The sequence below is a fragment of the Mustela nivalis genome (genome assembly GCF_964662115.1).
Source record: "Mustela nivalis genome assembly, chromosome: 8".
Taxonomy (NCBI): domain Eukaryota; kingdom Metazoa; phylum Chordata; class Mammalia; order Carnivora; family Mustelidae; genus Mustela; species Mustela nivalis.
Window position 1 is genome coordinate 126,682,847 of NC_139027.1, and position 24,790 is coordinate 126,707,636.

The 24,790-nt window shown below is 44.5% G+C and overlaps 1 protein-coding gene across 7 annotated transcripts in view; it reads right to left on the reverse strand.

Annotated features, from left to right (window-relative positions):
- Positions 1-24,790, reverse strand: part of CHD6 (chromodomain helicase DNA binding protein 6) — a 194,700-nt gene that overhangs the window by 105,397 nt on the left and 64,513 nt on the right. For all 7 annotated transcript variants that reach the window (XM_082744630.1, XM_082744629.1, XM_082744631.1 and 4 more), the window contains 2 exons: positions 7,518-7,665; positions 5,586-5,735 (listed from right to left, as the gene is read on the reverse strand). In XM_082744630.1, coding sequence (XP_082600756.1) covers positions 5,586-5,735; positions 7,518-7,665 — 298 coding nt within the window. The remainder of the gene's footprint in view (positions 1-5,585; positions 5,736-7,517; positions 7,666-24,790) is intronic.

Consider the following 24,790-nt stretch of genomic DNA (forward strand, 5'->3'; position numbering starts at 1 on the left):
CCTCCCACCCTTACCCCCCTGCAGCTTTCTCCCACCAGAGTGACAGAGAACTCTATCATTCTTGGTGTTCAAACCCAAAATTTTGGTGTAACCCCTCTCTCTCTCTCTCTTTTTTTTTTATGATTTTATTTATTTGAGAGAGAGAGAGACAGCGCAAGCAGGGGTAGGGATAGAGGAAGAAGGAGAAGCTGACTCCCCACTGAGCAGGGATCTTGATGTGGGGCTCAATCCCAGGACCCTGGGATCATGACCTGAGCTGAAGGCTGCCACCCAATCAACCGAACCACCCAGATGCCCTTCTTGGTGTGATCCTTGATTCCTCTTTTCTTTCTACATACCATGCCTGATTAGCCAAGAAATCATGCTGGCTCTATCTTCAAAATATACCCAGAATCCAACAATTTCTCACCACTTCCACTGCTTCTACCCTGGTCTAAACCACCTTCATTTCTCACCCAGATGATTTCCAAAAGCCTTCTAACTAGTCTCCCTGATACTCCTGCTCAACTAGTCTATTTGCAATATAACATTCAGATGGCCCTTTTTATTATGTCCCTCTTTTACTTAAACTCCCTAAAAGGGTTCCCTTTTAACTCCGAGTAAAACCAAGGATTGTTCAAAGGCCTACAAACTCTGCTGGGCCTCACCAAGCCTCCCATCTCCCATTAGCTTTCCATCTCCCTGTGTTTTCATCATATATGCTGGCAGCCTGGGTCTACCCCTGCCTGACACTGCATAAGCTATTCCCTCTACCTGAAATGCTCTTTTCCCCCTCATGACTCCCTCATTCCTTTACCCTCTACAGTTCTTTGCTCAGATGATACCCTTGTGAGGCCAAAACGGACCACCCTATTTAAAACTACAACCCTCTTTCGTCAATTCCACATCACTCTTCTGATTTTTTTTTTCATAGCACTTAACCACCATGAAAAAACTACACAATTTTACTATTTTTTGGTTTATTCCCAGCCTCTCCCTTGTTATTTCCATGCTTTGGAAGCTCTGAGCTTCACCATTGGGCCTTCTATCTCACAAGGTTCAAAATGCAGCAAATGTGAAGGCAAGAGCACGTGCACAGTTTCACAGGCTTCCTCCTCCACTTGCGGTGGTTCCCTCTGCAAGAGCGGGGATCCTTGTTCCTTTTGTTCCCTGAGATTATCTCCAGTATAAAACAGTCGGTGGCAGGTATCAGGTGCTCGGTAAGTATTTCTGAATAAATAATGGTAAGAGATTTTGCAATACAACATGGTCGTAATGGTATAAAGCAAGTGCTATGGGAACACAGAAGATAGGGAACCGTGTGAGATCTCTGTTAACCAGCATTAAACTTTCAGAATTGCTGACGACCTCTCTTACCTCCTCTCGAGTCCGTGTAACCCTTACTGGCCAGGGAGCGTTCATACATGTACACACATGCTGAAAGAACAACCACCTCTTCCTCACTACCAGACTGTTTCACACATTCTTATTCTTGTCTTCATGAAGAACAGAAAAAGATAAGATTTTAGTCGTAGGATTCTGGTGGCTCTTCGGAGTTTTTAAGTAGGACCAGCCAAAGCCAAGGAAAGGTTAACACATGGACAAGAAAGGATAGAACTTTACTCTGAGTAATAAATGGGAAGAGGGCTTCAAACATTCTTTACCAAAGAAAATTTTCAAGTAAAAAATTAAGGAATCTGAAATAAAGTTTCAATTTATCTTTTGGCACTGGTTAAAGAAAGAGGGATGAACACTAGTGTTTAAAAAAAAAAAAAAAAAAAAAAGCAGTGGTTATCATGAAAATACCGTGAACAGGTATTACCCTATCCTAATAAAAGGGAATGGGAACAGCCTTTCCAAAATACACATCAAAGTAGGAAGGAAACTAGAAAATCAGGACTTTTCTAAACAGAGATTGTGCATAAGCACGATCATATGTGTATAAACACTCAGTGTATACAGATACACACAGATATAAACTAAATCTGCTTGCCAAACACACTTCCATAACAACCATCTGTTCTCAGCTACTTGGAATTTTCTCAAATTATCCTTCAAAGAAGGCCATTTTAATTCATTCTCTTTCCTGTCAGAGACTCATATAATTTAAACTTTTTTTCCTTGGGGAAAATTTCAAAAATTTTCAACCCAAGTTGCCCCCAACCTCAACCAACCACCTGATTTATTTCTACTTAGGTAGGCACATGGGAGAGGCTCTAGAAAGAAGCAAATCACTTTTCAATTCACCACATATTTACTGAGTGCCACAGAGGGTACACAGGTAGCATCAAACAAGATGGGCAGTCTCAGGAGCTTACATGCATGCAGGGAAAGCAACATAAAACATTTTTCTTAGAAACGTCCCAGGATAAATTCTAAGTGGTGTGACAGGAGACCTATGTCAAACAAGAACACAGAAGGCAAGAACAGCTTAGATTTCACAAAAGAGGTGAGGTTTGAGCCTATTTTAATGGTGGCTCCTAAGAAGACAATAAGCAGGGGGCACCTGGGTGGCTCAGTGGGTTAAAGCCTCTGCCTTCGGCTCAGGTCATGATCTCAGGGTCCTGGGATCGAGCCCCGCACTGGGCTCTCTGCTCAGCAGGGAGCCTGCTTCCTCCTCTCTCAAGGCCTGCCTCTCTGCCTACTTGTGATCTCTGTCTGTCAAATAAATAAATAAATCTTTAAAAAAGAAGAAGAAGAAGAAGACAACAAGCAAGAAGGAAAGCTGAAGTGAGTCCAAAGGATGAGCGAATGAGTCCACCGGAAAGCAGGAAGCATGTACGGAATACTAAGTAACAGTCTTAGGGGAGCAAAAGCACTACACGGAATGAGGAGGGGAATAAATGAGGGCAAACAGATAGTGTGTTTAAAAAACCAGGCAGCGGTTGCCTGGGTGGCTCAGTCGGTTAAGCATCCGACTCTTGATCTCAGCTCAGGTCTTAATCTTAGGGTCATGAGAGTTCAAGCCCTGTGTTAGGCTCCGTGCTGGACATGGAGCCTACTTAAAAAAAAAAATCAGGAAGGAATTCTGATTTAATCTAGGCGCTAAGAAGCAACCACCTTAGAGCGCAGAGCAGGGGTACTGCCGCCTCAGCTCAGGGAACCTGGGGATTCCTAGGGAAGTAAACACCTGGGCTCAGCCTGCCAGGCCGAGCAAAAGGCCAGGCAAAACAGGGTACAGGCTGCAGAGACAGAATGAGGCCTCATTCAAATTACAGTCCTCTGTTCTAAAAGGCAAATCATGCAAGCTGCGCAAACTCCTGGAGGCAGAAACCGAGAGAGCCTTGTAAAAATCTACACTGTAAATGTGCAGCGACTACAGAAGCCCATCCCTATTCCAGGCACCAACATCCATTGGACAAAGACTAAGAAAGCAAAGAGTCACCGTCAGGATGGAAACTTCCTTCCTGCCCCAGAATCGCATACCCCAGTCAGGGGACTGTCCTCCAGGCTCTGGGGCAGAGCTGTGCCACCATACCCGTCCTGGGCTCCTGGGAAGCTGGTGTGAAGATGCTTCTCGAAACTCCCCACTGGATAACTGACGCCGAGGCCGTAATCTGGGGCTGAACCAGGGGCCAGGAGCCACAGGACCAGGCAGGGCATGCTGCTAACACACTGCCCAGAGGTGCGACGGGGGAGCAGCGGGGCTTCCCTGGTAGTGACTCACACCCTTCTCTGCCCCCAGCCAAAGCCAGCAAGCAGGCGCAACAGCCATCCAAAACACCTCGGGAAAAGGGAGCTTCTTCAACTGGTTTTCTGTGCCACTGGGCACTGAGGGCTGTCTGGAATCCTAGATGAGACTCAGGGTTTTCGAACTCTGCATCAGCCTGGGAAATCTTTGTTCAAACCTCCCCAGGAAGCCCCAAATGCAAACCAGATGCCGCCGCAGGCTCCGTGGGGCGCTGACCAAAACCCACTCGCCACCCCTGCAGGGCCACGTGCCCCGCCTGCTGGCCCAGACCCCCGGGCTCGCCAAACCACGTACCAGGCCTCTTTCTGCCTAAGTTTAGTAACAATTTCTGAGGCATAATTAATGCGAATTCAGGTTTCATCTTATATTTCACCATAGATTAGTTCTCTCTGTTGTATCCTCAAGAGGATAAAAAGAGGCTTGTTAAGATATGTAAAATTTCCTGAATTATTCCTGTCAGATCAGCTAATGCTGCCCTTTAGGTACCACGAAAGAAGTCATAACAACAGCTGAAATATGGCTAACGGCGGGCTAAATGGCTACCAGGAGAAAATAAATTCCCTCATAGTGTTTTAATGACCAAACCAACCGTAACATCTCCAAGGAAGGAAAATCCATTCTGGAGCAACAGATTCCTGTCGCCTCCCAGCAGTCTTCCAAGCACTACTCTTAACTGTTTGCTGGAAGAGGACTGCGCTGACAGAACATCCAATTACTATGCCTAGTAAGTGCTGTGTCCACTGCCTGGGTGACTCTTGGCACAGAGACCGGAAATCGGTTCTGACATGCTAGTCACTGGTCAGCTGCTGCTAGGTTATCCCATGACCCAGACGGTTCTGTGCCTGTTTCTTGTTTGTTAAAACGGGGACAATGACCCCTGCTCCCAGCTACTTTCCATGTAAGCACAGAGGGAAAGGATATGTGAAAGTATATGAAAAAGCTTTAAGCTTTAAGGTGGTTTAGAAAGATAAAGCATTACCGGCTTCAGGGAGCAACCCCTGCCCCCAGGTGCCCAGGAGGAAGGGCCGGAATTTGCGCTCTGCCGTGTACGCAGAGCACGCAATCTGCCAAGTCGGTGACAGGGACCCCAGAACAAGAGCCAGGCTGGGTCCCAGAAGGTGCTGCTGGCAATGGTGCCCCTCCCATGTGTACAACCTGTTTCCTCTCTTGCTTCTAATGTCTTCTCTGTCAGCTCCTTGGCACAGACCTTTTCAACATTTACCTCTCTTCCTTCTAGCATCTGGATATCAGGTCCCTCTTCCTCCTTGAAACTGCTGCCAATGGAAATCCCCAAAGTGCAAATAGGGCCATCCTGTTTCTTCTCTGCTTGAACCCTGACCTCAATACCCTGCCCCCAACCATTTGATCTTCAGTATAAAGGCCAAATACTTTAAGCCAGTATCTAGGCCCTACATGATGTGATTCTTCCTACCACTCAGGGCTCATCTCCCATTATGACGCCTCAGATCAGACCCCACCATCCAGCTGAGCTCGTCTGCCTATCACACTAGAGCCCATGGTACCATTCAGGTTGTGGGCTTTAGTTCATGTTGGAAATGCCTCTCCTAAAATCCTGACTGCCCCCCTCTCCTGTCCACATCCCCTTCTGAGTGGTCTCTGTATCTAGCACGTTCTTCTTCTTCTTTTTTCTTAATGAGAGAGAAAGCACGAGAGCAGTAGGAGAGGGGTAGAGAGAGGAGGAGAGAGGATTTTAAGCAGGCTTCACACCCAGTGCGGAGCCCAACACAGGGCTCTGTCTCACTGCTGGGAGATCACGACCTGAGCCAAAATCAAGAGTTGCTTAACTAACTGAGCCACCCATGCTCAGTTTAAAGATTTTAACTAATCTCTAAACCCAACACGGGGCCCAAACGACTGTCCAGCCAAGGCCAGTACCCCAACCCGAAGGCCATACCTCCGCCTGCCAAGCCAGCGTGGAAGCCGAGAGGGCGGAGGTGCGGCCAGCCCCGAGAACGGCGATCGTCTCTCCATCGTCATCCACCACCTTGAAGTCCAGGTCCTCGTTGTATTTTCTGCGCTTCACCTGCCGTCCTGAACGTCGCTTCTGCAGGGCAAACACACCGACCACAAACATGCTCTGTGAGTCAAAAGCAAAAGCCTGCACGAGAAAGAACACACTCATCGACGCTCACTAACATGCATGGGAGACCCCGCCTGCTGTACACAAGCAGCCTTCCTTAGACACAACTCTTTAAAGAATTAAGTTCACTCCAAATGAAAGGTAGCTGAGGGAGATTCTTCTGTTCCCTGCGAAGAAGGTCCACATAGTCTCCAAATCCAGTGACATGTGCTGTGGTCATTAATGACAGTGGTTTTTTTTTTTCTCCTTTCTGGAACCAATTTCTTTTCCAGTAAAACAGGGATGGGAAGTCAACTCTGTCATCTTTCAGATCTCTCCCAGCACAGCTGGAAGCTCCGGCTTTAGGGAGTTATTACTGTTTCGGTTTTGGTCAAATTCAACATACTTACCGTATTTCTTTAAACTCTAAGTAGTACCAATTTTATTAGGACTTACTTTGAGAATCTCATACCACTACTTGCAAAGCAAGGAGACATCTTAAGTGTGACAAAACAAGACTCATGAGTCACCATCTGAGGACTCATCTATAATTAAGTAACTTGTGACCTTTTAGAGAGACAACATTCTACAACTAAACAGCCCCGTGGCTTTCCTCAAACATAAAAGCACATGGTTTGTCTCATGTACACATCATATCCAAGCAGCAGAGACAGTGCTAGGAACCATGCACCAGCTGGTTCTCTCTCCAACCTCAACCTTAAAGGGCAAAAACAAAACCAAACACTATCTCCCTTATTTTTTAAAGCATACGTCCTGGGCCTCTGTGTTCCCACTGTTTCTTCACTAGGTCACCTCTATGACACTTTACTTTCCATGAGGGATTCCTCATGAAATCCTGCTCCCCGCCCCATCCAATGTACAGATTACCATCCTGGAAACACTCAAAACCCTGCCAACTCCCATCAACCTGACAGGCCGCTGCCTGGCCCATCAGGACACCTGGCAGCCAACAGTCTGAGTTCATGGGGATGGAGAGGGTCGCTGCTCTGACACCCCAGACACTACTAATTTCTACTGTGACATTAGAAGCTGACACTCTCCTACAGTGAGGACCATCTAGAATCTGTGAGGATTCAGAGGATATTTGAAGTCGGATGACTTCACGTGGTCCCCCAGCGGCAGCATAGCCCAGATCAACTGCTGTGTATATCAGAGGAAATAGCACTTCCAAATATCAGAAATGCTATCCAAGACAGGTGGTCTCAACTCAGGGAGGAAATTCCTACCAGTCATGAGCTCCCTTCGGCAGTTTTAGAAATCTCATTCATGTGGGCAACTCCTTGTTTCCATGTTTGGCCCAGCTTCCTTGAGTATTTTGGCAAAATGAATACATTTGTCCCTGACTTTCCCAGCATCTGGGATTATGAAAATGTCCTTACACAGACTGGCCTCACATTCTAGGCCCTAAAAGCACCACCTCCATGGCCAGTAGGCGCTCCAAGTCTACCCAGAGCACCCACAATTCTATTTCCCACGTTCACTCTTTCTGCAGCCTGACGCGTGTCACTTCCCAAGAAGGAAGCAGACACCACTAAAAAAACTCAGGAGACCATCAGTATAAGGATCAGGATGTTAGGGGAAAAAGCCTGTGGTCTTCGGTGCTCACCCACCCAACAGTGAGAGCCCAGCCTGGGTCTGTGCGCAGGGGGTGTGGGCTGGAGACGGAGAGGAGGGCACCAGAGCTGGCGTCAGCGGGATCTGTGCGGCGGCCGTAACCTCCAGCAGGGCTCCCGCTCACAGCTGTACCTGGCTGTCTGCAGACTCAGTGGACTCCTCGGGACTCCGCAGGGATGAGTTCGGCAGGCCCTGATCCAGCTCTAAACTCTCCACTGTGGTTTCACTTTTCCTCTTTCCTTTCTTCTTTCTCTCCACTGGGGTTGGTCCTTGCTCCTTGCTACAAGGAGAAATTCAGAATTAAAACTCTTGGGCAGTTTTTAAAACTAAGAGCGCTCAAGGGATGAAAGTTATGGTATCACATTCTGGAATTCTTGTCCCGGGGTAGGCTTTAATGGGGAATCTACAAGAGTTTCTTCCCAGAACTACACGAAAGATGGGAAGAAATATGGCTTGAGGCAGAATTCACTTTTTTAAAACCCTATCATAACTACTTTGGCTATGATTAATGTGGTAAGAAATAAAATAATATGAACATCCCCAAAACCTCACTTTCAGTTTATATAAATGTCTTCTCTAGTAACGTTAATTGCCAGATATTAAGATACTGAGAATCAGTCAATTAATCTCCCTTTGAGTTACATGGGAAGAGACATTTCCCTTATCTGTCATCATCCTCTACTGAAAATGGTCTATATAAGCCTTAGAGTAAGTACTAGGAACTCAGAAATGAAAATAATACTGTCCTAGCCCTTGAGGAGGTTACAATTCTGAAAATCCTATAGGCCACCTACAGCCACAGCCCAGAAGGGTAGCTGAATGCCTCCAGAGAGAGGTGAAGACAGGCAAAGTCTAGCCATCCTGAATGGTCCTAAGATGGCAACACCTCTTAAAAAGCTTTTCCTGACCTCCTAGCTGATAAACCCTCTTTTCCATATTCCCAAAGCACCTCGGCAATGCTTTGTCTAAGGTACACCAACTCTGTCTTTCACCAAAGTTAGTCTTTCACTGTGACATCAGTCTCAGAACCACTGAGTGCCTGGCTCCTGCGTAGCTGCTCCACAAACCTTTGTAAGTGGATAAATATTTTATACATCTCTGATCTCTCCTACCAGACTCTGAGTTCCTAGAGGACAGTAAGTATCTGATTAAGGTTTATATTCCCCACAGTGAGCAGTTTCATGCCTTCTACATTAGTAAGTACCCAGTAGACGCTTACTGAATAGACGGATGCATCAAGGTCACTCGTCACTGGGGAGATACGGGAAAATGCAACTGAGCAGGGATGGGCATGGAACAGAAGTTATAACAGTAGCAGTAATAATAATTGTAGCTACTAGTTATAAAGCACCAATTACACACAGGCACAGCTCTTTAAGTCTCTCACATGCATTACCTCACTTAGTCTTCACATCCACCTTACGAGGCAGAGGGTACTACTATCCTCGTTTTATCAGGAAGCACGGTGAGGCTCAGTTAGATTTCCAGGGTCATATGGCTGGTAAATGGTGAGAAAAGGATGTGAGCCCAGGCACGCTCTTAACCACCCTGGCACTCTTAGGGGGAATGGAAGAGTGCTAAGCACACATCTATTAAAGGACAGCCTGCATGGCTGGACGACAGGGCAAGTGAACAGAAGCACTAAGTAATGAGGCTGCAAGGAAGCTGGTACATACCCAGCCAGAGAGCTCTGGCTTCATTCTGTGTGACAAAAGCCAGACGACAAGCCCAGGCAAGAGGAAATGAAGACCCAGGCTAAATATAATCAATGAAAACTCAAAGGTGAAGATGATTTAAAAGATCCAGGAGAAATAAAACCAGTACGTGTGAGCAAGGGACAGAACATGGAAGATGAGGAAAGAGCCAGAACCATGTTCTATCAGGTAAGAGATCAGAAGGTGGGCGGAAGAGAAGGAAGCAGATGGCCTTGTGTAGAGAGGGAGACCCAGCACGACGAACTTTTGTCAGGAATACCAATCAGTGATGATTGCTGGAATCAGCCTGCCTCTCTCTTGAACACCCTTCACTGCCCATGGACCCTCAATCAGGTCAGCACAAATAGCACATCCTTGAAGTCTCCGGGCTGAAGAATGGCTTGCTTACCACACAGGAAAGGTCTTTACGAAAATTATTCTGTCCCACCTGAGGAAATTAAACTTAAGGGCTCCTGCCATTTTGGAGATTATACATTTTATTTTATTATTATTTTTTTTAAAGATTTTATTTATTTATTTGACAGACAGAGATCACAAGTAGGCAGAGAGGCAGGCAGAAAGAGAGGAGGAAGCAGGCTCCCTGCTGAGCAGAGAGCCCGATGTGGGACTTGATCCCAGGACCCCGAGATCATGACCTGAGCCGAAGGCAGTGGCTTAACCCACTGAACCACCCAGGCGCCCGGAGATTATACATTTTAATAAGGGACCTGTATTCTCCAACACGGAGGAACAAACAAAGGTTCTACTGATCAGTTCAGAACAGGAGACACAGGTGACATAATTTACAAAGATTCTAAATTTTTTGCAGGATATTCATGTCATGTTATATAGCTCCTCACTAAGAAAACTGTAAAGCAATTTACATTCTATGAAGCGCTTGTGTGTTCCACATCTCATTTCACTACTAACAACCACAGTCTCATGAGGGAGTCAGGGCAGGTAAATGAACCTCAAATTCCAAATAAAGAAAACAGGTTCAAAAGCTGCAAAGGTCCCAAAGTCACCAGCAGAGGCCCACACTCAGCTCATCTGACCCACAGCCGGTGGCTTTTAACACCATATTTTGTTTTCTGTCTTCTTCTTAAACCCCAGTCTCCCTTTTAATGTAAAAACTTCAAATCTCCTTTAATGTTATTTGAATCTCAAAATAATGACCAAAAGAAGTAGCAACAAAATATTCCAATGACCCAAATACAGAAAAATAAATCCACAAATCCATAGTTGTTGACAGTTTTTTATATGGATCTCTTAACAAAAGAAGGTTTGTGCTTAATTTTTTGGACACAAATTTAACAATAGCTGATTAATATACTAAGAGTCACCATAATACAGTCACATGTTCAGGGCCCTGTTTAATCTTTAGTAAAATCTGAAATCCTTTCTCCCAACAACTGAAATCAATTTATCTGACTACTAAATATAACTTCATTATGTTACAAAACTCTGTCTACATGTTTACTCTTCATTATATGTATTTATCTGTATATATACTAAGAAGTACTCAACTCAATCTCAATCTCAAACCTAAACCATGATCAAGCCACAATTAAGGAACAGAACCTCCTCAAAATATGCATCTTTACTACATGATCTGTATATATTTTATATTTGCCTTTCATTTTTCAGAATCACATTAAATAATGAGTATAAGGACAAGTTACTGAGGCACTTTCAAAGTCAAGCCTGGGACACTACTAGATTTTCCTAGCCAGAAGCTGGGGTCAGGGGGAGTAGAGGAACATCTTCTTCTTCTTTTTTTTTTTTTTTTAAGAGGAACATCTTCTTAAATACATGTTGGTAAAACAGGAAAACAACTGGTGAAACCTGCTTGCTTATTTGTGGGTAAGTTAGAAAATACTCCAGCTCAGAAATCTTCGAAGTGATTCCTGTAGGGTTACCTTTGGCAACAGAATCAATTTTGAGTTCCAAAAATTCTTCTTGGAGCTCTTCAGATAGTATCAGGAAGAAAAGATTCTTTGTAAGCTTATAAATGGGATTTTCAAATAGGACACAAGAAAATATCACCAAATTCATTCTCCAGGAAGAGTAGATGAAATGTGTTTTCTCCCTCTTTGGAATAACTTCTGAAAACTTAATGCTTGAGAGTTTTATCAAATGAAGACATTTAACCTCCAAATTGTTCTACCTATAGACAGATTCAGTCCATGGAAGCTTGTTTGCTCCCTGAAACCCCAGGCTCTTCAAAAATAGGGGTCAAATAACATGTAACAAAACTACGTATGTATATACCCTCTGATCTAGCAGTTCCATTTATAGGAATATACTCTAAAGATACACCTCCAACAATACGAAAATATATACGAGTGAGGTTACTCACTGCAGCATTATTTAGTAACTGCAAGTTAATAGAAACTATCTACATAAAGAAACGAGAGTGAACAAATTCAGACACCTACAGTAGAGTACTATGCAGCTGTAAAACAACTAAGAATCCCACATACCGATGTGGAATGGTTTCCAAGATGCACTGCTAAGTGTGAAAAACTAAGCAAAATGGCATATTATGCTACCTTTCGTGGAAGAAAAAAGGGAAAATAAGAAAATATGTCTATTTGTATTTTAAAAAGAGGGGCACCTGGGTGGCTCAGTCAGGTTAAGTGTCCAACTTGATTTCAGGGCAGGTCATGATCTCAGGGCTGGGAGATCAAGCCCACATGAGGCTCCATGCTGGACGTGGAGCCTGCTTGAGATTCTCTCCCTCCCAGGGCACCAAGATGGCTCAGCTGGTTAAGCAGCTGATCCTTGATTTCGGATCAGGTCATGGTCGCAGGGTCCTGGGATGGAGCCCCACGCCAGTCTCCACGCTCAGCTTAAGGATTTTCTCTGCCCCTCCCCACATGTTTGCTCTGTCTCTCAAATAAATAAATCTTAAAAAAACAAACAAACAAACTCCCCCTGTCCCTCTAAAAAATGTAAAATAAAACTAAAAAACAGGGATGCCTAGATGGCGCAGTTGGTCTGACTTCTGCTCAGGTCATGATCCCAGGGTCCTGGGATTTAGTTCTACACCAGGCTCCATCTGCCTGCCACTCCCCCTGCTTGTGTGCACACACTCTCTCTCTCTGGCAAATAAACTTAGCTACTAGTAGCCTACTACTGACGAGAAGCCTTAATATAAACAGTCAATTAACACCTATTTTGTATACGTATATTCTACTGTATTCTTACAACGAAGTGAGCTAATGTTACTAATGAAATTTTAAGGAAGAGAAAATCCATTTACAGTACTATACTGTAATTATTACGGAAAATCTGCATATAAGTGGATCCATGCAGTTCAAACCCACGTTGTTCAAGGGTCAACTGTATTTGACTACATACCTTCAGCTTTTGGGGCAGTGAAAAAATCCTGGCCTTTTTGGTAGGCATATGGGTGAAGCAATTTTGAAGCCATTTTAGATGTGATACGGGATTAAGCAAATGAGTAAATGTGTTGATGTGAGGAGTCGTGGTTCTCAATGAGGAAGAGGGAAGATGTAAGTATGAAATGTTGTTAAGGCGAGGAAGATAACAGGGGATCTGAACTGCAGGCATTAGCAGGGACTCAGGATTTCTAAAATAAGCACATATATGAACACATGCATATAAATGCGCACACGGGTATTATGGATGTATCATGCTTGTGTGCATATAGTTGTGTGTACATGCATGTAATGTGCACATGTATGTGTGTGTTCCCCCTCGCTCTGACAACTGAAAGAGCCAAAAAGTGGAGACGCCGCAGTCACAATGTACCCACCCAGCGCACACACCTTGGTCTGTAATACCAAAGTTCCTTCCAGAAATAGCCAATTCCAAGGCTGAGGTAGGAAGATATGAGATGAGCCTGAAACATAAAGGGGTGCTCAAAAAATGAAGGCAGCTTGGTGAAAAGACACAGGAGTGAACCTGAAGAGCTCTTGTGGGTCAAAACTGGGACCATCTGAGCACCAAAGCAACTAAGGACTGTAATGAGTTACGGAAACTGAGAACAACAGGAATCCAAACCAATAACTGATAGACGGATAAATAATGAATGTGTAAGGGAGAAGGGAGAGCTCTTGCTTCCTAAAGAGCCCAAATGGTAAACGCAGAGGAAATGTGGAGGTGGAAGATCATTCTGCAACCATTAAAGGAAAGACGAGTCCAGTCCAGACCATCCAGGAATGGATGACTGTTGAGAACATGGGAAGATGAGCAGGATTTTTGCATGACCTTGAAGTGTCTCCCCACAGAGTGCTTATTAGCTGCGAGTGAACAAAAGCAGTCAACTAGACAATGGTTAGGGAAGAAAATGGTCCTACTACTCTTAGGAAAAACTCACGGGAGTACTTAGGGATAAAAAGTCAGGATACATGCACCTTATTCTCAAATAGTTCAAGAAAAAACGTAATTATTTTCATATATACCTATGCCATGACTGGAGTGGATACTGTGTATGTTCAGCATTGTTTTGCTGATAACCACTATGGACCTTCCAGACTACAAAAGTGGGCAGAAGGTCAGGCGGGACTACAGTACCCTATTCCTTTTACCACAGTGACTGATCCAGGGATGGATACATGACCCAGCCAGGCCAACTTAGCAGTCCCTCCTTTAAAAAAAAAAAAAAAAATTGGCAGGACTGCATAGGAAAATGAGTCTCTTTCCTCCTGCATTACAAGGTTGTTAAGCTGTGAGCCCAGAGCTGCAGGCCGCCGGGGTTCAACTTCCAGAAGAAAAGCAAAGGATGGAGCTGACACCCAGAAAGATGCAAGGGAGTGTTGGAGGCAAAGAACACTAGCAGAATCCTCAATTATACTTCCCGGTTCTGATCCTTAAAATCAGTGAACCCTCTGTTACTTTTTTTTTTTTTTTAAACTTAATTCAAGTTGGGTTTACGTCACTTGTAACCAAGGGAGTTCTGTATAACACAAAGACCTAATAATACTCTCACCACTTAATGGCACACAGGGCTAGATCAAAGCAATTTCATTTTTATAATCCTCTTTTCTAGCTTTCAGGGTTAGAACAAACTAACTTGCAAGGACAGAAAGAAAAATGACAGACAAGATTTTTGAAGCTCAAAGCACTTATTTTTAGTAGAAGTCAAACTTGATTTTACAATAAAACATGTATGTACCACGCAAGTAGGACGACTAACCCATGTAACTAACAGCAGCTGATTAGCAGGCCTTACCCCAAAGCTCTCCGGATGTCTTCTACACAGCTTCATCAGCCAAGAAGGTTTTCTACTTCTTTACTTTCTGCAGTTTGTATTAGGAAAATAAGTAATTTGGGGGCCTTCTGAATAGGAAACTACAATACAGTAGCTACTTACAGAAAATTATATAAAAGCACTAGACAGACAAGACTTTCTCAAACTTTGCTCCCAACCTCCAGGTTTCTTTGGTAGAACTGAGAGTTAGAAACTTAGCACCAGATCTGAATATGAAAAAGATCTGGGTATGTGTCACAACACTGCTCTACTAGGAGTCTTTCATGACTCTGCCTCCATAGATTCCAGATAGTAAGAATTTTTATCTATCAAACCCCACTATTTCAAAATAATTCATCATCCCATTTTTATTTTTTATTTTATTATTTTTTTAAAAGATCCTATTTATTTATTTGACAGGCAGAGATCACAAGTAGGCAGAGAGAGAGGAGGAGGCAGGCTCCCCGCTAAGCATAGAGCCCGATGTGGGGGCTCGATCCCAGGGCTCTGGGATCATGACCTGAGCCGAAGGCAGATGCTTTAGCCTACTGAGCCACCCAGGAACCCCATCATCATCCCATTTTTAAATTAAAACTTATAGAATATCCATTAAAGTCAGCAAGAAAAATCAGTTACTGCCATAGGGAGTTGCTGTAATTCCCAAATTCAGAACTGAAAAGAGCACATGATGCCAGTTACTACCTTCACAGACATGCACGTGGCTGGGGAGCACACAGCCCAGGAACTACCTCCACTCCAGGAACAACCCTTCAGAGAAGCTTCCAGTTCAGGCCTTGCCATAGGCCCTGATCCTCCTCCCAGAAGGACATACTATAAACATGTATAAACATGGATATTACCCCCAAAGAGCCCCCCTGTACCCTTACTGCAACTTTTACTTAATGCCCATGTTGGTTCAGTCTATACACCGAGAACTGAGTTGGCAGAGATCGCAAAAATGCTGGTTAAATGGAAAAAAAAAAAAAAAAAAAAAAAAAAAAATATATATATATATATATATATATATATATATATATATACACAGAACTGTTTTGGTATAGAAATAGTCAACTGCACACAAAATGAGAAGCAAGTCTACCCTGTCCTCTGTCCCTTTAACTGTTATCACTAGCACCATCAAAAACAAAGATTACACTAGTTTGTGATATTATCCTAGCAAAAACATTACATACTTATAAGATAAAAAAGTACAGTTTTAATAAGCAATCTTATTAAAAGTTATAAAAGGGGTGTTACATGCAACTAATGAATCTGAACACTACATCAAAAATTTAGATGTACTATAATATGCTGGCTAACTGAACATTTTTAAAAAAGTTATCAAAGCAAATAAAATTTCAAAAAATGTAGATTTCAAATGACAAGCCATCCCTACTTCCACCAAATCCCACTTTCTAGAAAGAACTGCCTTTGAATGAGAGTACCCTAACTCCAATGTGTTCATGCCTCTAGTTCTCCACCTGTCAACATTAAGCAACAGTGACATCCTGGTAGGAAAGCTGATTAATTTAGATCTTATGTATCTCCCCTACTCTCTTTACTCAATATTTTTGTTGAATTCTTTTAGCTTAGGCAGTATGTTTTAAATTTTCATTAATTCTTTCTTGTTTTCTGACTGCTCCTGTTTCATAACTCATCCTTGTTTTGCAGACAAAATACCACCTTGAATCTGAGGATGCAAATTTAACATCTTTACAAGTTTTTTCCTGGACTTCTTTCTTTTGAGGACAATTGTTCTGCTCACTCCCTTTTCCTCTTCTTTGCTGCTTAAAATTTTCCTCTACGGCCTCATGATCTTTGGTGGATTGCTCTTGTTCAAAATGAAGGAGGTTGAGGGGCGCCTGGGTGGCTCAGTTGGTTAAGTGTCTGCCTTCAGCTCAGATTATGATCCCAGAGTCCTGGGATCCAGCCCCACATAGGGCTCCTTGCTCAGCAGAGAGCCTGCTTCTCTCTCTTTCTCCCGCTGCCTGCCACTCCCCCTGCTTATGCTCTCTCCCTCTCTGTCAAATAAATGAAATCTTTAAAAAATAATAAAAAATAAAGTAAAATGAATGAGGTTGATAATACAGGTAGCTGGTGAGACCAAGTCTCACCCCCGAATGAGAAGCCTGGCTTAGTACTCTGTACACACAGGTACAATACCTTTTAGGGTATTGGCAGGGAAAAGGCAGAGCAATAGCCTGAAGTCCCTTTCCTGTTGATGGGAGTCTCCACATGGGAGTCCGAGAGCAACCCCCCGGGGCAAACAGCTCAATACCTTTAGAGTAACTACCTGATTTCAGCCTGGAGCTGGCCAGCCATAAAGCCACTACAGGCAGTCCCTTCAATCACCTCCACTTCTGGCCTGCCTCCCACCCCTTCTCCAGAGCTGACAGGTCCACTGTGAGGAAGCAGCATTTCTATCTCTACTACAAGGAGATCCTGCATGCTGGGATCCCCCCACATGTCATCCACCAGTATGATACAGTGGCCTGCCTTGCCCAGAAATTCACATTTCTCATCTTTAAAGATATATTCCCCTTTGTCCTTCCTGGCATTTCGCTATCATTTGGTTAAGAAGTGAAAATAAAAGTATGCTCAGCGGCTGTGTTCAAACTAGTAGCACCCCTCCCCCAACCTGCTATGGATTCTCCCGGGAGCCATCATTCTTCCTCTTCCCGTGAGCAGCCTGCTGTGAGCTCTGAAAATGATCTGCTACTCACCTGACCCAGAAAACCCTATGAAATCATGCAAATCAAGAGGTTCAAATCTTTGGTTCACTCCAAGAACACACGTGAAACTGCCCAGGCCATCTCGGGTGGGCAAAGCCCACCCCAAAAAGCCCCAAGTATGTGACAGCCACGCTGTGCAGAAGCGGGGAGAGGTACTCGGGTGCTACTGCCTGGGGCTGGGAGGTGGGCCCAGGCTGAGGAGCGGGGCTGCACGTGGGGTGCGGGGCCCACAGCAGTGCTAAAGTTTTACCGCACAGGCTTAAAAATGCTGAGAATAATGCTGACTTAAGGGTTTAGATGCAGATTCTCTGGCCATTGAGCACACCCAGGTGAACAAACCCCAAGATGCGGCGCTGAATTTACACAGTTCACAGTCAGATTAACTCGCACACGAGCTCTCCTGGGACCACGAGGTGAGCCTTTCTGATAAAGAGCAGACCGTTCCTCAACCAGGCGGCTGCAGAGAAGAACAAGATACCCCAGAAGAAACAAAGAACTTATGGCCTGGGAATCATTTCCACATAAAATAAACGCAAGTAAAAGCAAATGCAGGAAAAAAAAACAAAACAAAACTGGAAAAGCTCCCCCCCCCTCACCATATTTATTTAAATATTTATTTGGTCTTTTTGCTTTAAGTCTTTTGTCTATTAACTCCTTTAATACCTGGCTCCGTACCCACCACTTCCAAGGGACTGACTTTGGCACAACTGAAACACTCCTGATCTGCCAAATCCTTCCAGTTATTCTGTATACGGTAATACTAGGGCCTTCTGCTTATGTTTTTGCCTGATTTTGGAACCCTCCTCGCAGGGCTGTTGCTCTAACCCGTGAAGCTCCTCTGGGACAGGGAGGAGCACAGACGACACTTCAATGCCACCTTCTTCCCTCCACTACCCCACTCCCACCGAAAGGACTCATAAATAAAGGCACACAGGAGGCACTACAAGATACAGAAAAAAGAGGCAGGTATTCATCCAGCATTCGTATTTATTAAGTGTTCTTTTCAGATTCAGTAAAAGCCCAAGCCTTGTGTACCCAAGCCTAACTTAAAAAGCCCTGAGGACGACAGAGTAATAAGCACCCCAGGTGCTTCTAGAAAAACAGGAATGGAGACTTAATCCGAAACTTCAGAGGTGGGCCTCTGCCACTGTCATTCGCAGTTCCTCCCTACTCCCCATAAAGCCCAGTGGGTTCCGAGCACTCTCTACTCAGAACTCGTATGTCTTCACATTTGTCTTCTTCCTCCTAATAACCGGTCAGAATATAAAAACAAGTCCCCCAACAGAAAGAATGCTGTCAACACACACTCTTGAGCCTAAGCCCCGCTCCGCTCAGCAAAGATCTGCAATCTCAACAAAGATGGGTGATTGACCTTCAAGCAGTGACACGGAGCTGGGCTGAGTTTCACTGCCCTCCTGCATCACAGTGGTGGTTGACTCACAGCTCTAAGGGTTATGGAACCGGAAGGTCTGGGCTTAACTTCCTAGAAGCAACCCCTCAAGAAGGAAACTAGAAAAGGTAAAACCTTTCTTCCAGGATACTACTAGACTTACTAGATTTGGGAAATAATATTCTGTTCTGGGTGGGCAAGTCAAAATAAATGGAGGTAAAAGCTGAGGCCCCAAACTTGGGGTTTGTTTTGGAAAAAAATCTCCAAAAAACCAAAACCAAACCCAAAAAACTCTCATCTAACAAGGCACAGGGTATCTGAGAATTCAACTCAACTCTGACACTATCTACCTGGAGATAGCATCAGATTCCACAGGTTGTGGACGCACTGCCACAATTCTGCCCCTACCTGGCCTCCCCACTTCAGATGCCGGTCCCGAGTCCAGGTTCACCTGTGCTTCTGACCAACTGCCATACACCAGAGGTTCCAGTGACCACTCCCCCCCATCCACTCACTCCCACCCCATGTTCCATTAATTTGCTAGAGCAGCTCACAGAACTCAGGGACACACTTACTTACATTTCCCAGTTTGTTAAAGGATATGACAAAAGATACAGACGGATAGCCAGATAAGGAGATCCACAGGGCGAAGTCTGGGAGGACCCTGAGCACAGGAGCTTCTGTCCCTGTAGAGCTGAGCTGTGCCACCTGCCTGGCACGTGGATGTATTTACCCACCTGAACGTTCCCCAAACCTGCTATTTTTGGGATTTTAGGGAGGCTTCCCCACATCGGCATGATCAATTATTAACCCCACTTGCAGCCTCTCCCCCCTCTCTGGATAATAAGGGGTGGGGCTGAAAACTCTAAGCTTCTAATCGCGGTTGGTCTTTCTCATGACCAGTCACCATCCAGGAGTCTACCCAGAGTCACCTCATCAGAACAAAAGATGCTTCTAGTATTCTGATCACTTAGAAGTTTGCAAGGGTTTAGGTGCCTCGTGTCAGGAACAGGGTCACAGACAAACGGAAGAACAAGGAATGCTCCTCGTGTTCTTAGCACTGCAAAGATTACAACAGTTTCAGGAGTCTTGTGTCAAGGATGGGTCGAAGACCAAACGTTAGAATAAGAGGAGACTGGTATTTCCATCACTCAGGAATGTACAAAGGCTTCAGGAGCTCTGTGCCAGGAACCAGGGCAGAAACCAATACATGTAGTTCTTATTACTTCACAGACTCATCACACCGTTCGTCTATTTTCCTCTTTTTGGTTTTCCATGCCGAGCACATGTTAAATATAAAAATGTAAATATGCTCCACTTTCCCAGTGATCTTTTACCTGTTTCTCAAAGGATGGTCTAAGAACCAAGTACACTTTAATTATCTGGCAAGCTTTGGAATTTGTAGGTTCCTGGGTCTACCTCAGACCTAATAAATCACCCACTCTGGGGAGGTAGTCTGGAATCTACTTTCCTAACAAGCTGTCCAGGTGATTCCTTAGGCACAGCAAAGTCTGGGCTTCAGAGATCCAAGCAGACGCTCCTCCACATAGGCTAGTTCACTGTTCAGTTTCTTTTCTTTCTTCCTTTCCTATCCTTTCCCTTCCTCTTCCCTTACCCTTACCTTTACCTTTTCTCTCTCCCTCCCTATCTCCCTCTCTTTCTTTAAGATTTTATTTATTTGAGAGACGGTGAGAGAGAGCATGAGCTGAGAAAGAGGGAGAATCCCCACCGCCGAGCAAGGAGCTCGATGTAAGGCTCCATCTCGGACTCTGGGATCATGACCTGAGCCGAAGGCAGATGCCTAACCAACGGAGCCACCCCAGTGCCCCCACCGGTCAGTTTCTGGACTTTTGAGAGACAGAATATAAACCATTCTGACATAAGTAGAAACTCCAAAGCTTGTGTTCTGCCTCCAACAAAATGAACACTAACATTCAAGACCCTGGCTTAAAAAAACTACCTCCAGCTCCATCCAAATGTTCAGCTCCTGATTTGAGAAGAGTGAAGCCTAAAGGCCATCAACCTAGTCCTCAGGCACTCCTCCTAGATATGGAGTAAGAACACCAGATGGCCTCACACACACTGGAATGTGTCGTCTTTCCTGCTCATCGAACCATGCTTTGATGCCATGAAGCTAACTTTTACTAATGGCTATTTCAAGAAAGAGAAGTATGAAATTCACAGGCACGCAGAAGCATCTGATCCTAAAACTGTTGCTGAGGACAGAATCCATTACATCTTGGAAGGTTCCTTAGTGAGAAATTTCTTTGGCTACCCTAAGGAAGTGCCAAGGTGCTTTCCTAATACCGAAGCATTTTCCCAAAGCCCTATCGACATTCTGTGGCCCCCAGGATTGGACTTGCTGCCTGCCTACCTTTCTGATGCCCTTGCTGCAGCCAGACAGGCCGTGTGTGTCTACATCTGGATAGGTCTTTGTATGTGTTTGGGTGTACAGGTGCATGGGTATCTTTGTCTGTATGTCTTCTTACACCAGTGGCCCCTTCCTCTTTGGGAAAAGGTACTGTAATTAAAAAGCTGTAAAAGCAATTAATCTATACTAAGTGAAATTTACATATCAGAGTCAGGGAAATGACAGCCTTAATATGGCTTCTTCCTAGAAGAGCTTTTTTGCTTAAGTTTTACTCAGTAAAGAAGTACTCAAACTCCACGTCAGCTTGAGGAGAAAGGACGAGATGGTAGTTAAAAGTTAGTTTCCCCCTTCTCTTACTTGGGCATCACTACTGACATCACCCTTGAAAAGGACAATCTGCTAGGCTCTGTCACCTGTTCAGAAGAGGAGACACGTTCGGTTATCTGCTTGCTGTCTCAAGTGCAGAAGCAGCATGGGAAAAAGCCGGAGCCACCTCACAGTCTCTAGAGGATTCGAGGACACTGTGGGTGCACAAACTGAAATTCTACAGAAGAAGGGCCATTTCCTACAAATAAAAAAAATAATTTCTCTGACACTGGAATCTCCCCACCATCTTCCTTTCCCAACATTTCCCAGTGAGGCATTAACAGGTGCGAAGCTGTGGGAGAAAAAATGGGGAGCCCAGAGTCAAATCCCAATAGTGCTGCCCATGAGTCTTGTGCCTTAGACAAGTTATTTTTTAAGATGTTTATGTTTTTAGTTAAAGTCGAGACACCACCTACTATTATTTAACAATGGGAAAAAAATGGGAATTATTATATCTTACATGGGTCTTATTTTCACGGAAAAGAGCTCTATTCATTTGTTCTAGGAAAACAAATTATATACATAAGATATATAGTGTATAGTACATAATCATATATAATATACAAATATGCAAAGTATGCAAATTATATATTATAATACATAAATACAAAAACACTCTTAATGTACTGAACATCCTGGCATCTCTGGTGACTGACCCCTAAGAGCATACAAGACAAAGCACAGTGGTCCGGACCTCAGGCACTTAACTGATGTTGATGAGACAAGTCGTACACAATGACAGCCTATGACTGAAAGGCACCATCTGCGAAGGGCAATGTACAGGACTGGGGATCAGGAGGTCTGAGTTTATGACACACCCCTGTACACAAGTCACTTCTCAGTGCGTCTCCCTCTTCCTGGCTGCAGTACGACAGGTCAGACTCGCTCTCCTCAGTCTTCCCAGGGAAAAAGTCTCTGGTTCACAATGCAGAGCAAGGCTCCAAGTGCTATGGAAGAGGGGACACGCCAGCCCACTGGTTTGGGGAAGCTCTATAGAGAACCAGGACTTGCACTCAGATCTGGAAATGGAAAGGACTTGGGGTCCTAGGAGAAGGACAAGGGCGTCATGTGGGAGGAATATAGCAAGAGCGATCCAGAAGAAACAAGACAAGTGTCTTCAGGGGCCAGTGACAACAATCTAGCTGGTGAGGTCGCTTGTCAGAGACCAGAAGTGGGGCTAGGGTCACACTCCAAAGGGTTTAAATAACAGAGAAAGGAGTCTGGACTTTGTCTTGGAAGCAGTAGGAACAACCAGAAGTTGCACAGCAGGCATAAACTGTTGGAGGAAATCTCATTCCCCGGTCCCCCGGTTTTACTCCTGAGGAGGGAGTAATACTGGTGACAGACTTTCAGCCCTTCTTCAAACTCCTCCCACGTCTCTGATCAGAGACCTCCCGGACTGGAGAGACTGGGAAAAGGAACAGCGCAGACATGGCCCAGCATGTGCTCCAGGCTTCAGTGCGTGCGGTTCTGGGAGACAAACTCAACGGAGGGAGTAACAAGCAGCCCCATTCCAGGCACAAGATGGCGGAGGCTCTTCAACCCGGTTTATAATAACCGAGCTGATCACTGCAACTCCATCTTTGTTGACTATTTCCAAACTGATTTGGAAAGAAGAGAGGATGAAGGCATTTGATTCACCACCTTTTCCAACTACAAACAGAAATAAGACAGTAACAGTGCTTCTCAAAGATTCACCGGTGGAAGCTGGCAAGAATGAACCAAAGGTGGAAAAGTCCGGAAGCCTTAAATCAATTATGGAGCTCCCACGATAATCCAAGTGCCCAGTGAATGATCTGCAACTACCAATATACCAATCAATACCTACTCAAATCAAAACATGCACCTGAGCCACTCTGCAAGAAAGCAAAAGAGAAGCATAAAAAACTGAGACTCAATTCCCAACATTTTCCTTCAATTAATGTCCTTTCATAACTAAAACTGCTTCTGTTGACCAGTGGGATCTTTAATTAAAGGAACTAATGCAATTTGCTAAATATATAAAGGACAAGACATGAAAGGCTCACCAGGGCAAAATCCCACCAAGCTACACAGAATTCTATCATGTTACAAGTCAATTTTACATAGGCCCCAAATCAAGAGAGAAAGCCTCATGTAACTTGCCCATGTTGCTGAAGAGATAACCAGCTCTGCCAGCATCTTCTTAAAGGGTGTCTTCTGCTGCTAGAAGTCAGCAGCCCCTGAAAACACTACCAAGCACTTCTCCAGCTCACTTATATTGTATACAGCTTACTAAGATCACGGACAGTGATAACAGTATTGCTACACACATACAGGACACCTAAAGCTGTTCTGTGAAATGCCTCCTCGTGGACCCCAAATTATGGCAATGTCTATACGCTCATCTCCGTGATTCATAGCTCTCACAAAGTAAATGTGAAATGCTTTAAGCAGGTAAGTAGGAGAGACCTGTGCTAGTGAGCTCGGATTCCTATGGCTTTCTAATCCCTCCTACAAACAGACCAAATCCTTAGCAGAGCTGTGGAAACTCTCCTCCTATGACCCTAATTCTAAAACACTATCCTCAGGAATTCCTCTGTTCTCTCAAAGTCACCCCACTAGCTCACATCTGCTGCTCCTTCGCATGTGTTACTGCCCTGAAGAACCACTTCAGCTTCTCCAAAGTAACTTAGAGATGAGAGTTAGAGCAGAAGACAGAGACTCACCTCTGCCACGCCACATACACGTCAGAGATCAGAGTACGCTCACTCGCTCACCTAAGAAACAGAGCCCGCAAGTTTCCTCTTAGTGGAAATCCTGATTTTTACCTACCTTTCGTAACCTTCTATAAGGTACTTTAGGTCCTGTCTATAAACTACTACAAGCGTCTATGATAGACAAAAGATGCAATCCCCTGCCATGGAGAAGGGAATGCATATTGTAAGGCAGTTTTAACTTGGATTATGAAGTTATCCATCCGGTCCCAACAAAATCCTTTTGAAAATGAACGGAACTATATGGTAATTCTGAGTCATAGCGTAAACCATCCAACCAAAATGCTTTCCTTTCTTTAAAACTTACGTCCTCCATGCCTGACCCCATACAGGTCCGATGGTCTCATTACTGTGCGTCAACATTCCCATCAATCTCTGGGTTTTTATGGGTGTTCCTGCTCTACCTTCTGCCTCTGCACTGTGACTTTAGGAACTTAAATTCCTCAACTTCCTTTGAACTATGTAGAGCTTACATGTTTTTTGCTTTACATTTCCCTACCAAGTTTAAATATAATGTTCTGCGTGAAGAATTTAGAGAGACAAAATAAAAAACATTCCATTTGTACACAATTGCAAATACGAAGTTTCCTGGGTGAAGAGGACCTGTGGATGCTGACAGAATCTCTAGTCGGGACCCCTAATGCCGCCTACCCCACGCCCTCTGAACTCTCCACTGGGGTCTCTACTGGCCTCTAAGCAGCCCCCCTTCCTGAGCACTCTCAGGCGTCTGGCACTGCGGTAGATCCTGAACAAGAGAAACACGCCAGGAGTGGCCCCATACTAGAGAGTCTGTGGCCAAGGGAAGCCGGGCAGTCCTCTCCTGTCTGCGCACACCCACGGCTCCCCCAGACTGCCCGAACACTGATTCCCGGGACCGGGCACAGCCCTGGGAGCTGCCC